General features: G+C 29.5%; 2 protein-coding genes across 2 annotated transcripts; one reads left to right on the top strand and one right to left on the bottom strand.

The window, feature by feature from the left end:
* Nucleotides 1–2,649: 2,649 nt before the first annotated feature.
* Nucleotides 2,650–10,357, top strand: LOC148306794 (organic cation transporter protein-like). Its single transcript, XM_088264406.1, has 8 exons — nt 2,650–2,694; nt 3,344–3,523; nt 4,115–4,345; nt 4,613–4,832; nt 4,929–5,100; nt 5,187–5,463; nt 6,760–7,025; nt 7,332–10,357. Exons 1-8 carry the CDS (start codon nt 2,650–2,652, stop codon nt 7,426–7,428), a joined length of 1,488 nt encoding a protein of 495 aa, XP_088120532.1. The 3' UTR covers nt 7,429–10,357.
* Nucleotides 10,358–10,751: 394 nt separating this feature from the next.
* On the bottom strand, nt 10,752–14,075 carry LOC148306793 (CAAX prenyl protease 1 homolog). Its single transcript, XM_088264390.1, has 2 exons — nt 13,876–14,075; nt 10,752–12,455 (listed from the first exon to the last, which is right to left on the bottom strand). The coding sequence occupies exons 1-2, from the start codon at nt 13,966–13,968 to the stop codon at nt 11,139–11,141; spliced, it is 1,410 nt and encodes a 469-aa protein (XP_088120516.1). The 5' UTR covers nt 13,969–14,075; the 3' UTR covers nt 10,752–11,138.
* Between the last annotated feature and the right edge of the window lie 1,692 nt (nt 14,076–15,767).

Genomic DNA, 15,767 nt, shown 5'->3' with positions numbered 1-15,767 from the left:
ATATACCTACGGTTTAAAATATTTTTAAATAATGTTTTAAAATATGGAGAAGGTACACATTTTTCGTCCCGGGTAAACTGTAAATCAATAGGTAAATCTGCATGTAATCTCTAGCAATAAAATTCGGATTTTGACTAATGTCTATTCGGGTGGTACCTGATAACTAGTTTTTTTTTTAAAATATGTACACAAATAAAAATAAAATGTTCACATCCATCTCTGGAGATGACAAGGTTCTTGTTGAAACCGGTTGGAAAAAACTGCCAAAAATAAAAGTGGTTGAAAAAAAAGCTGGAGTTTTATTTTATAAAATCAAAATAGCACATTTTTCCCAATACCCCCACACAGGAATCGAAACGAATAATACTTACATGGTAAATAACCTATTAGATATAAAACTTATGATTTGTTTTAAGTGCAATAATAATCATTGCATCTTAGTGCAGTGTGTTGCAAATAAGTGACTGGAAAGTATTACGTAAGACGATCTTAGCGGAAAATAACACACAATCCTAACAGAAAATTTAAACTTTCACTACAACCTCAACTATTACCAGCCGCAGAATAACAAACGCGTTATCTACGTAGTGTATATAGACGCTCGGATACGAAACTGGCGTCACGGATTCGATTCACACCAAGTGCAAAATAAATTCAAGAAATATTTCTTTTCAATTAGCCTGATTATATTTTTTGTTGTTGTGATTTATTGATAGCTTCTTTTTACAAATTATTAGCAACACTGATAAAAAGATGATAAACCAAAAAACTGGCCTATTTAATAAGCAATTTTTTTTTCATAATTTTATAGTTAATTATTTTTTGACATCTCATCAAAGATGAAGAAGAATATGGAAGTCTGGGCATTTACGGGGCTTACGACCGTCATAGGCTGGTTTAAGTGATCACTTTACACACGTGTAACATTCACCAATTCTACCCATTATTGACAACCACACTACTCAAATTCTTGGAAGTTATATATATATATATATATATATATATATATATATATATATATATATATATATATATATATATATATATATATATATATATATATATATATATATATATATATATATATATATATATATATATATATATATATATATATGAACCAATTTAGAAACCTTGTTCATGAATCACTAGAACTTCACTAGAGACATCTATTGGTGAGATGTAAAGATAGTTAATTAATTAATTAATTATAGTTAATTTGCCGATTTTCGATTTTTTTAAATCTTAAAAATGCTTATACAATTAAAAAAAACTACATATTTATTTAATACTTTTAACACTAATACTTTTAAAACCAAACATAATTAGTAGGTACTTTGCTGTTCCTTTTTTTTTTTAATTATTACTGCTTCAATACGTTTTGACATGGAATTCACCAAATTTTGTACTTAACGATCTCGATAATACTTGTATATTTGATACGATACAGAGACCTATTCACCATTGGGTACGGATAAGGGTTGCAGGAATTTAAATTTAAAAACATATTTTTTTTTTTTTTTGGAAAATTGGACCCCATTTGGGTTATCCAAAGTTAAAACTAACCTACCTATGTATGTAATGCTCCTATACTTGAATGGAGGGAAATACGAAAAGATCACGAAGGTATACAAAGAAGATCAAACACAGTTTCATAACTAACCTCGTCGAGTTATGAAGTAACTATAATACATCCTCTATAATACCTTACTTTATCTACAGTACAATAATACTTTATTAATTTCCCGTGTTGTGGAATTTTAAACAGTAATGTTAAGTGTGATTTTATGGTAGAATACGTGAAAAAGTTATAAAGGCTTTACGAAAGTTTGAAGGGACATTAAAAACGTTTACAGTTTCCAATTTTTTACTATGTCAGGTAACATGTCTTTTTGTGCACATTTTTTTTCATTTAAATATATTAGTTACGTTCTATATTTATTAATAATATGTTATTATGTGTCTATATTTCTTTGACAGCAATTTGGAAAGAAAAAATAATAAAAGATATTTAATATTTCAACCTTCCGAAATTAAATATTGCTTTGGGTATTTCAAAAAATTGGGATTAGAACATAGTAATTTCATAGTTATGAAAGAAAAATTATAGATTTTTAATGAAAATACGTATTTGGTATAAAATATTTTATTTCTTAAGTTAAGTATTTATGGTAAAAGGAAATTATAACAGCTGTTTTACCTTGAGGGGGTTTTACAAAACTGTTTCGTAAAAACCAAACACAGTTTAAAGATGCAAGGCGAAACAGCTGTCACAGAAATAAATAGAATCAAAATTAACATTTTAATTTATGTTAGTTACAATCGATTGTGGAATTTTACATGGTAGGTATATGTCAATCCAATAAAGAAATAATATAATATGTATAAGTATCACAATAAGAAATTGCATAAATGATTTAAATATAATTTTTAGAACACGTAATTGAGAAACTAATGAGCCGTGACAATGAAAATGGAAATATAAAATGTAAAAAGGACGTGCTGTGTCATATAATTGGAGATTATGGGAAATGGCAGCTTGGAATCAGCGTACTTATGGGTTTTCTAAAGTTGTCGATAGCATGGTTCCAACTGGGTATTGTTTTTCTCGCTCCACCGCAGAAGTTTTGGTGTGAAAAACCTCCAATAATGGCTAATATTACTAACGCTGAATGGATACAAATTTCTAAACCGGTACGTTACATAATATTTTTCTCACAAACTGTTTTTCGTTTGTTATCTCCATATATTATCCATACAGATTAACATAATAATCATTATGTTAAATTAAACCTACGCAATGCGAATATGTATTGATGCATGATTGTTTTAGATTATTTTAGAAGATTAAATCCATTTTATTCAATTGTAAGAGAATTGTAAAAATATCTTATTAAATTACATTCTTCTTCTAACCCTCATTCGCACCCAATGGTGCACAGGGCACTGCATCCAATCGACGCAATTAATTATCTGAATGCAAGATTATTAGACCTGCACTTCTGATCAAGTCCAGGGTGATATTATATGTTTTATAAGAGTGAAAAAATCACTAATATTTATTATTACCCACATCCCTTTAGGAATCGAATCCGGGACTAAATATTTTGCGCAGGTGCGTGTGTGTATAATATAGTGGTATGAAAGTGTTTGCATGCTGGTTTAGTAATCGTCCTGACGAAGAGACGGATACGTCTCGTACGCCGGTAGGCTAAACTCAAGGCGAGTTGTGCGTTGGTATTTTGTTAAAATGTCTAAGAACAGAGTTAATGCTTTAAATATATTTTTAATTTATTTATTTTTATAATTAATTTATCTACATAAACCTTTGTTTTTTTAATAGAATTCTAGCAATTCTCACTGTGATATATACAATCCCGAAATTTTACTATCAAGAAATTATTCCAGTAACATTGATACTCCTATTGAACCATGTACGGCATTTGAATATGATAAGTCAGTATTTACTTCAACTATTGTCAGTGAATGGAATCTAGTATGTTCAAGACAACACTACATAGAAGTAAGTATTTTAATTTTATTAATAATTTCGACAAAATTTATATTTTACATTTAATGAACTGCCCTCCGTGTCATACTGTATTTTTGCAAATAACTGAAATCCTACTACTACTATCATCACGCCGTTTCACTGCAGGCAGAGAGGATAGAACGCCACACTCTTCTGTTCTGACATACACTCCTAGCTTCCTTCACACCCATACATCTGGTCATACATGCCCTCAGATTACATAGACTTTTGACACCACCAGATTTTATGTTCTGATTAATCTGGTTGGGCCAATCTTTTTTAGGCGTCCTCTTTCGGAAAATTATTCAAACACACATATTTAAATTTCGCGCTAGTTAATACTAGCGCGAAATTTAAATATGTGTGTTTGAATAATTTAATAATTTAATTTAATTTAATTTAATTTTAATTTAATTTAATTTAACAAATTTAATAATTTGTCCTATATAAAGGCGCCAAAATGAGTACAAACCAATCAAAACATATGCCCCGCCCAAAATAACAGTGTTGCTAGATGGCAGCAATTAAAATTATGAATAATTCATGTATGTACCTAGTTATTAAATTACATATTTTTTTTAGGTTTCACAAGTTACCCTGATGCTCGGTGTATTATTTGGAAACATTTTCTTTGGTTTGATGGCTGATAAATATGGGCCAAAGAAATTCTTGTTTTGCTGCATAGCATTACAAACTATTTCTGGATTCGCTTCAGCTTTCAGTCCATTTTTATCGGCTTTTATAGTGTCTAGGTTTTTACTGGCTTTATCTTCAGGGGGAATAGCTGTTATATCTTTTGTCATGTGTATCGAGGTTGGTTGTTTTGTTTTAAAAAAAAACTTTATGTATAAATTTATATATATATATATATATATATATATATATATATATATATATATATATATATATATATATATATATATATATATATATATATATATGTATATATATATATATATATATATATATATATATATATATATATATATATATATATATATATATATATGTATATACATATATGTATATTTATATACATATAAATATAGACATACTTCTTTTTAAAAGTGTTTTTTTTAGGTCGTTGGAGGGGTTTGGAGAACCATAATACCAATATTATATCAAATTCCATTTGCTTTAGGGAATTCTATAATGGCCGGAATGGCTTATGTGTTACGAGATTGGAGAAATTTGCAATTAGCATTATCAATATTTTCTACAGTATATTTATTATTCTTTTTCCTTATACCTGAATCCCCTAGATGGTTTTTAGCTACAGGACAAAATGATAAGGCAATAGGTAATATTTTTTTTATACTGTATTCTATCCCTGAATATTTAAACCAATATGTATTGTATATAAAAATCTAAAATATTATTTATAATATTATTATAGATATTCTTGAAAAAATAGCAAATTTCAATGGCCGGCAAACCACATCAATTAGGAGTACAATAAATAATAAGTATAACTTGGAAAATCGAAAACAAAAACAAAAAACTACACTGAAGGAAGTTTTACAGTCTACAAATATGAGATTGAAGACCATTATTTTAAGCGTTGAATGGTAGGTAAAATGAAATATGTATTATCATTTTGATATATTATTAATACAATCTTTCTTTGAACTTGAATTTATATTAATTATTTAAGGTTTATCGGAGGTCTATGTTTTTTTGCATTCTCACAACATGTGAGTCTTGTTGGAAAAAACATATTTCTAACAGTGACAGCAGGCGGTCTTACTGCAGTTCCCGGGGTTCTGGTATGCATACCCATGGTCCAAAAATTTGGTTGCAAAACAACAGTTGTTGCATCTCAAATACTAACAGCTTCGTGCTTTCTATTGATTATCACAGTACCCGTCAATTTATACCCGCAAGATTGGCCTAGGATTCTGTTTTCTGGATTGGGAATTTTTGGACTTTCAGTGAGTACAAACAGTTAATTGTAACTTAGGTTTTTTGGAATAAATGTAAAATGAAATATTTAAGTGATGTTATAGAAAATAAGTGCAAATTGTGGCTTTATCCACTAACAGTATCTAAATGAATCGAAGATATGAAACACAATTCTTTAAGTGAATTCAGATTGGAATTAGTATATCTATCTAAAATTTAAATGTTTTGCCTGAAAATATATAAATCTTTACATTACATTGTTTCTTAAGATCAGTTTCTTAAGCCAATTCTTCATATGTATTATGGTAAACAAAATTGCTATTATCATCAACAAGGAAGGTTATATAAAATATTGTTTTTGAAACAATATAAATGTAGATTTTTATGATCACAATTAATGGTAAACATGTTTTAAAAATTATATTGTGTATTATCGGCCTCCATTACAAAGGGTATCATCAGGGTGCTTACATTTTGCCTTGTAAAAAAGATTTTTCACATTTCACTTTTCCACAACATACAATTTCATACCGCAACGTGCCCCTGTAACGGTAGTTGATGAATCGGTGGGAGAAAATATTATCACACAGTTTGACCCTAAATATTTATACTTCATACAAAATTTATTAAAAGCACATATCGCTCACTCCTTTCAAGAACGTCATAAATAAAAAAACTTGATTTTTCAGGAGAACGTTTTTAAAGTTTAAGAATATAATGAAATGTATTAAAAATAAATATCAAGCCACTTATTGAACTTTTTACTGTGCAACAGATCTTTTTAGGTAAAACCTGAAGGTTTTTTCTCCATTAAAATAATATTTAATAAATTAAAAAAATTATTAAATAATACCTTTTCTTCAAAATGCAAAAACAAAACTTTCTGCCCTGTAGCGGGTAAATATTAAGTTAAAAATATGCCTCTTTTGCTGGGATACAGTACATTTTCTGGGTATTCCAAAAACATGCATAACTGAAAATTGACGATTTTTTATTTATGACGTTCTTGAAAGGAGTAAGCGATATGTGTTATTATTTTAATTTTGCTAGAATTTATAGCACTATATATATTATAATATAAATGAAAACTTGTTACAAAATCAACGGGATTCTACAGAACTCTACAAATGTATTTATATAAAGATATTTTTCCTGAGGCACGGGAAAACTCAGTGAGGGCTCATAATTATAAATTGTAATTATGTGTTTGATAAAAGTAAATAAATTAACAAGTTGGGAAATATTGTGATCAATTTGTGATTTTTACCTACACAGTTTAATAAATTATAAAAAGAGACATAATATAACAAAATCTTTTTTCACAGGTAGCTCTGCCAGCATTATATCTCTATACGGGAGAAATATATCCTACAGTTGTACGAAATACAGGTGTCGGTTGCACATCCATGTTTTCAAGACTTGGCTCAATGGTCTCACCATTTATTATATATCTGGAAAAACTATCACCCCCTTCCCCATTCATCCTGCTCAGCATATTGACTGTGATACAGACTGCTCTCCTTTACCCTTTGCCAGATACTAAAGGAAGACCACTCTTAGATACAATACAACAAGTGGAGGACTATGAAAAGTAAGGTTATTTTAGTGTTGCTATTTGTTCTGATCTGAAGTCTGAGTTTGAAGATGTTCTCAATATTTACAGCGGTGTCCTGAGTTCCTTGAATATGTAAATGTACATCCTTAAGAATTCAAAATTATTTTAGAATAAAATGCAATACCAAGTAATTCCAGCAAAATTCTAAATCACATTTTGAGGGTGTCCAAATACTCATTCACAAATGTGGGCTTTCTCTACTGAGGAGTTATTTTTACATTTTGACATCTCAACATCATTCATGTAGATACCAAAATGACTAATGACTATTTATTTTTTTAGGGACGTCAGCCGGAGACCAGTATTAGAAGGTTCTAATACACGTAAAATAAATGAAAACCGAGAGATGAGAGAAGAATGTCTAAATGAATTTCTGTGAAGTTTACTTTACAAATTTCTAGAACTATGGTGCCGTCTTTGTGGGGACAATCTGTGTGATGATTGGTTTGCTTTTTTCACAGTCAGTCTCCACCCGTCTCTTCAACTCGGCGTACCCGCTACAGCACACGTCAGACATAATTTGTTCCATGTAGTTTGAGTGGTGTCGTCCTCTGTAGTTTATGCTTTCCCACATGCCCTACACAATCAAAAGAAGCAAGCCTCGGTGTCTTATATTAATTCCTATCCATTTGGCTCGCTGTTGTGTTACTTTATATAGTAAGCATCTAGACTCCCCAGACCTGTTCAACACATTGTTGTTAGGTGGTTTTTTCCAACCTGGAACTTAAGTATGCTAATTAGGGTCGTATATTAATCACAAGGGACTTCAAATCCCGATTCTGATCTGTACAATGTTTTTTGGCATCTCACACTCTACCAAAAGTAAGCAAATAGAACGCTTATAACTGTCTCCCGCTCTAGAGAGACCGCTGTAGAGTTGGTAGACCAACAGTAGGTAAAAGACGCATTTAAGCGTTTCCCGCAAACAATGTGTTAATACCTCATTGTTCCCTACATATTCGGACTAATGAATCCCCAACATGAACCTGTATAGCACCACATCTCAAATGCATGCAGCCGCTGCCATTGTCCATGTTAAGCTTCCATACAGTGGTATACATATGGTGTAGATTATGTTATACACATGGTGCAGTAGACATAAAAAGTAAAACACATTAAATAAAACACCAACTATATTGGCACAATGCACTTTTATTTATTTAAAATATTTAACTAATTCAATCATCATTTCAAGAGTGAACACATAACATAATACATATTAAGAAATGGGGTCTAGAAAACTTTTCATACACAGATAGATGATGTTAACTGTATGTAAAAACAAATCGTCATATTCTGTAAAATTAAGTTTATATATTTTATTACTGTTAATATGTTTAAAAACATGTAAAATTTTGCCATAGAATATATCAGTATATTAGAAGCATATACAGTAATTTTTTAATGCATAATTTTAGATTCAACCAATTTGGAGATCTAACCTCGTAAACATCAAATAAAGACTGATATATGTTAAGATTTTATATTAAAATACATAATAAAATCTCTGAAAGTAGGTCCACTTAAAAAAGTACAGTGAAACCTCTATCTATCGTTCCTCGAATAATCATTTTCCAGGATGTGTCGTTTATTTTTTCTATCCTGACTTAATTTCATACTAAACTAAACCGCATTGATCGTTTCTCTATCACCATTTACCGCATTTATCGTTCGTATTAAGCTGCATATTTAATACATTTTGTCTGTTTTTTTACATTATTTCCAATTTTCTTACATTCAACGGCAACATATGGGATAGAAACTATCGAAAGCTTGTGTAACCGATAGCAGGAGAGGTCGATATTGATGAAAAGGAGCCGCTGCCTGTACCTGCATTTCCAGAAGCGTGCACACTCTTTGAAAGAAAACTTTCTACAACGCACATTCAATAACCGATGCTGAAAAAAATACTATTTGTAAAGCCGAAAATATACTGTTGACATACGAAAATAAGACAGTAAAAAAACAAAAGTATTTTTTAAAATTCTATTCAGGTTTGTATTTTTTTTTAAATAAATACATTTGCATCTGAAACATGTATTCTTCTTAGAATTTTAGCCTACGAATGGTTATGCAGATTGGGAGGATGGTACCTTTACGGTATCTATTTGCGTATTGACCTCTTAATCCCCATTCATAGTTTCTTTTAATAGGTCCCTTTAAAAACGATAGATAGAGGTTTCACTGTATATTCAAAGGTTACAGTTATACCAAACAATTTTTCATTCTCTTACCCTTATCTTTCCCACAGGGTGTTGCGCAAATTAATGTCACACTTTAGGTGTCAGTCCAGTTCGTTTATTTAACAATAGTGAAAATACCCGGAATTCCCTAGATGGCAGTCAATCATGCTAGTCACACTACAAAGTCAGAGATGAGATTAAATAAAATATTGTGTGTTTTAGTATACTACATATTTGTGATCTGAAGTATAATTGTGATACATTTTACTGATTGAGTAGTTCATAAATGTCATGGACTCATCATTGGCATCTCCTTTTAAGTGCTAAGAAATATTTGCATTCCTTTGTTGGGTAATATATACAAAATTAAACAAGGTTTATTTGGTTGAATTCTACATTTATTTATGTATATGTTAATATGTGACGCGTTTCGTCTTCTTAGGACATTATCAAACACTGACTAAAAATATTTACAAAATGTCCTTGTATACTAACTGTCCTTATATACTACTCCTAGACCTAATAATAGCAATTATTGTTAGTATATAAGGACATTTTGTAAATATTTTTAGTCAGTGTTTGATAATGTCCTAAGAAGACGAAACCCATCACATATTAATATAAACATAAATAAATATAGAATTCAACCAAATAAACCTTGTTTAATACATATTGGATATGTTATCCAACAATTCAATATGGAATTCTACCAACTGTCTGCAGTTACAATAAATTTGCATTCCTATCATTTAACCTTCAATGGGTGGTGCAGTATCATCATGACAGTGGATCATAGAATGACAGTGGATGCAAGAATAAACCCTAATATTTCAATACATGTATGTACAATCTATTGCAGAAGTATCAAACTCAAAGGGTACTAAGGGCCACATAAGGTATTTTGGGGCCACATCAAAAAACCCTAAAATCGCATTTTCATTTTTATTTAACTTTTAGTGAATAATTTATTATCAAAGACAGTCACATGAGGTACAGTAGATCCAACTTCATGATTTTGTAAAAGAATATCATATGTTCCCGAACAAAAAATTATTTCAATGAAGAATTAAAATAAATGAAAAATATAACCGCTGGTGTCTGCGGGCCGCAAAAAAAATACTTATGGGACCTGCGAGTTTGACATGCCTGATCTATTGTTACATCGATGACAAAGTTCTATCATCATACTTAATCATAAAAATTTTGATAAATGGTGATAGCATTTTTGGAATAAAAGTTAATGCCAATCAATTTCATTGGTGAAATACAAAGTACTGCATATTTGTACAAATAATGTAGTTTATTTTACGAGTCTTTACATTAACTATATACTATTAACAGATATATAATAATCAATAAAGTACATAAGTACACATACATATTTATAAATAAATAAATAAAAAAATAATAACAAATTTGTGCACCTTTTAGAGGTCATTTTGTCATACAAATGTTTTGTGAACTGTGCAATGGAACCTAGATTTTTTTTAACTTACACTTTAAACAATCCAGTTTTCAATTTTATTGTTATTAAACCATACCCTGAGTTCTCAAACTACTGGAATTTTTTTTGCACCTGAATGCGTTTTTCAAATAAGTATAAAATATCAAATTTAGTTTACACTGTTCAGTTTGATGTTAAATAATGTCATTATGATTTATGGGTAAGTGGAAATTAGATAATGTGGATCAATCCTTATTAGGAATGTATCATTATAAGTTTTGATGAAAAGTGGGCAATATATCATTCCCATACAATGTTTGACAATGCGCTTTGGATGCAATTTGTACTTACAGTAATATTATCCAGAATTGACTAACTTATACAAATTGAATAAAAAATGTACGCAGAGAATGTATGTCATTACAAAAATGTAATGCTTTTCATCAGTGTTCCTTAATTGATTCATCTCTCTTTTTTCTTATCCATTTTCTCAATCCGCTGTAAGAGGGTTGGGTGTGAGTGATGCCACGCAGAATATAAGGGGTCGTAAATAGGGAAACCCAAATTGTCAATGTTCAATTTAATTAGGGCTTTCTTGAGGTTTTGGGCGTGTCCTAAATTAATAGCAAAATTATCCGCTTGAAATTCAAATTTCCTGGAAAGGACCGTCATTAAGAATGTCAAAGCCGCATTGTACGGAGCGAGAACCAACTGCAATACGGCAATCATCCCAACAAGAATGGGCTGCTGTCCGGCGGGAAACCCGAGGGCTCGGTATAATGCCGAATACTGGAACATCAATCCGAACGCTCCGAACATCAGCAGCAGGTTAACCTGCATGATAACCAAATTGAAGCGAATATGGCCGTGACTCCAATGGCCCAGCTCGTGCGCTAACACAGCCAAAACTTCGGCATCGGAACAACCCTTTTTCTTTCCCTTCTTCGGTTTATCTTCCACTTCTTCGGTGGATGCAGATGGATCCGATGGTGTCTCTTTGGTTTCGGTAGCTTCTTTGTTTTCTGTCTCTTCCTTCTTGGAATAATTTTCTAACAGAGTATCGAATAAGACGATACGCTTACTTCCGAACAGACCGTAGAAGTAAGCGTTGCTGTGAGCTGAACGTTTAGACCCTTCTACCACATAAAGTTGGCCGAGAGGGAACTTTAGCGATGCTGCTAAATTTTCTATGGACTTCCTCAATTCTCCATCGGGCAGCGGAGAATATTTGTCAAACAGCGGAGCGATAACAGAGGGATAAATGGTGACCAGCACCAAAATCATCACGCCGGAGAATACCCACAGCCAGAAAATAAACATGTTCCCTCCTTTTTGGACGATGTATACGGCGATAGATGTCAGAGGTAGAGAAATCAATTGGCCGACTACGAAGCTCTTAAATCGATCCTTAAGGAAGAAGGCGGGAGTTTGTTTGTTGAATCCGTGTTTCTCTTCGAGAACAAAGGTGAAGTAAATAGAGAATGGTATTTCGAGAACAGTAGTGAAGGAATTAATGATGATCATGAAATAGCAGCTTACAACTATCTCGCTCTCCGGAGAGAACCCCGAGAGAATGGCGGACTTTTCTCCTATTTCCCAAAGCATAGCCATCCAGCCGAAAGCAAAGACTCCAGTGTTGACGATGCTGGAGAATAAATCTTTAACCATCCCAAAATTAGCTTTGTCTAATCCATATATCCGCGCTTTCTGGAATGTGTCATCATCCAGAATGCCTTCAAGTTCTTGCGGTATCTTCTTGTTGGTTTTATACACTTTAATCTGAAAGGAACCAAAACATAGGAACATCAGTTTCCTTGCATAGATAATTGTATTAAAAAGATGAAATCATTGTAATTTCCTTACAACACATACATTTATTCCAAAATATCCATTTCATTTATCAAATACATTATATTTTAAGAATTTTCTGCCTTGTCACTCGTTAATACATTCCACCACATATACTGATGTAGGGGATTCTTAACCAGGGTTTGATTTAACCCCAGGGGTTCAGTGAGTCAGTCTCTCGGGTTTCGTAGAGGTCAAAATACACACCTGACTTATTGTACGATATTATAAAAAATTATACGACATTCTATATATTCATTTATTCAATAGATCTAGCATTTTATTTGAAAGGAATATTTCAATCCAGCAATAAAAATAATACAAGTAGCTCAAAAGCTAAAACAATGCACACACTCCGCATCATAGATTTTTTTGTTACTAGGATGGGACTTCAAATAAATCATAACAAATGTACTAGATCTATTCGGCTGTCCAAACTCAAAACACGGTAAGGGACATTTTTTTGTAGTACTTTTTTTTGCATTTTTGGACTAAGTAGATTCTACTTAATCCAAAAATGCAAAAAAAAAACGTACTACAAAAAATTGTCCCTTCCTGTGTTTTAAGTTTGGACAGCCTTATTGTCATAATGTGTCATCATTGCGAAATATGATTTACGAAATCGGGGAATCACATAGAATAGAGAAGTGATAATTCTTTGTTCTTAATGGATGTGTTCATTTTGTGTACATGTTTTGAATTAAAAAAAATAATATTTAATTTTTTCCAATTAAGGGTTTGGTGAACGCGCATATGAAGCTGGTGGGGTTCGATACCTCTAACACGGTTAAGAACCACTGCACTATTGTGTATTATCTAATTGTTAGTAATATTCTGTCGGCTTGTTAGCACATTTACCTTTCAATTCTGAAGCTTACGGGTTCAATTCCCAATTGACTAATTTTCCAATTTTTATGAAACTCGGTATAAACTACAAATGGATAAGACACTGCAAGTTTAAGAACTATTTATTTATAGCTGTACTCCTTCATATTACTAAGCAAATATTGAACGCTCCTCATATATACAGATTTTCTGCAATATCACTCAAATTATATGACAGATAATTCAAAACGTATGTTACAATATTGATTAATTCTTATTTTTGCAAACACCGAAACAAAAACACGTTGCATTTATTATACAAACGGAATTAAGCGAAAACCGGCAGTCTATGAGTATGGATCAATAAAAAGTATAGATACGAAAACCTTTCAGCAATTTCAACAAATCAGAAAATAATTGCGTTTAAGAAGTAGTATAATGTTTAAATGTGTAAGATATTTGAGGACACGCATATCTTATAAGGATATCTGATTTTAAAAAAAAAACAGAGATAATATTTATTTACCTGGCGTAGCGTTAAAAATGTTTCCCATAAGTATTCCGCCCACATAAAAAACATTATAAAAGTCATCACAGCATTTTCTTTAGAGAAATCCATTTTTATAGTAATAATTCGTGCAAATTGTATACTAAAATAAAAGAACCAACGCGGGCACAACGGGCAGCTGTCATGCGAGCCGCGCCGGAAAAGATGTGAACATAGCAACAAAATGTCGAAATCCAGGCTGTGTAATGTAACAAATATAAAAGAATTCAAATAAAAAAGATGCTAGCAACATGACAATAATTAACTATTATTTCCAGATTACCAGTTTAAAAAAATATTTTAACAATTGGTATGGCCGTACCTACCTACAAAATATAAGTACATACTAAATTTTTCAGGTTCCTCCTCCTATATATAGCGAGTATTACTAAGTTGAAGGCTGAGTAGGGTCATGATAAGCGGTGTTGCATAAGCCATAGCTAGATTTCAGAGTAACTTGGACGTTAGGTAATACAAAAAATTCAGGTTCCTCTCATTTCTATCTTGCTCCAGTCTTCTTCCACATAGTCCATCCACCTTTTACTTTGAGGTCCTCTCCTGGGACGCTTCTGTGGAAACATCCACTTCGGGGATGACTTTTGGAGCCATTTCATCAAGCAGTGTCCTGCACACCCATCTTGCTATAATTTTGTTTTATATCAATTTTTCTATTTCGACGGCTCATTTTTCGTGACCTTTCCGCTACATATGGTAATACTTTAGGGTATATAAAATAAATATTTATATTGAAAAAAATTAAATGACATCCCTAGGAATCGAAGCCGGGACCTCTATCATGGCAGCCAAGCGCATTTACTTCTACTCTATGATGGAAGGAGATAATTAAAATATAAATATCTATATATATATAGATATATATATATATATATATATATATATATATATATATATATATATATATATATATATATATATATATATATATATATATATATATATATATATATATATATATATATATATATATATATATATATATATATATATATATATATATATATATATATATATATATATATATATATATATATATATATATATATATATATATATATATATATATATATATATATATATATATATATATATATATATATATATATATATATATATATATATATATATATATATATATATATATATATATATATATATATATATATATATATATATATATATATATATATATATATATATATATATATATATATATATATATATATATATATATATATATATATATATATATATATATATATATATATATATATATATATATATATATATATATATATATATATATATATATATATATATATATATATATATATATATATATATATATATATATATATATATATATATATATATATATATATATATATATATATATATATATATATATATATATATAATATATATATATATATATATATATATATATATATATATATATATATATATATATATATATATATATATATATATATATATATATATATATATATATATATATATATATATATATATATATATATATATATATATATATATATATATATATATATATATATATATATATATATATATATATATATATATATATATATATATATATATATATATATATATATATAATATATATATATATATATATATATATATATATATATATATATATAATATATATATATATATATATATATATATATATATATATATATATATATTATATATATATATATATATATATATATATATATATATATATATATATATATATATATATATATATATATATATATATATATATATATATATATATATATATATATATATATATATATATA

This window comes from Brachycentrus maculatus, unplaced genomic scaffold, assembly GCF_059751285.1.
Source record: "Brachycentrus maculatus isolate JH-2025_06_01 unplaced genomic scaffold, ASM5975128v1 h1tg000226l, whole genome shotgun sequence".
Lineage (NCBI taxonomy): Eukaryota > Metazoa > Arthropoda > Insecta > Trichoptera > Brachycentridae > Brachycentrus > Brachycentrus maculatus.
This window is presented reverse-complemented; position numbering and strand designations above follow the sequence as displayed.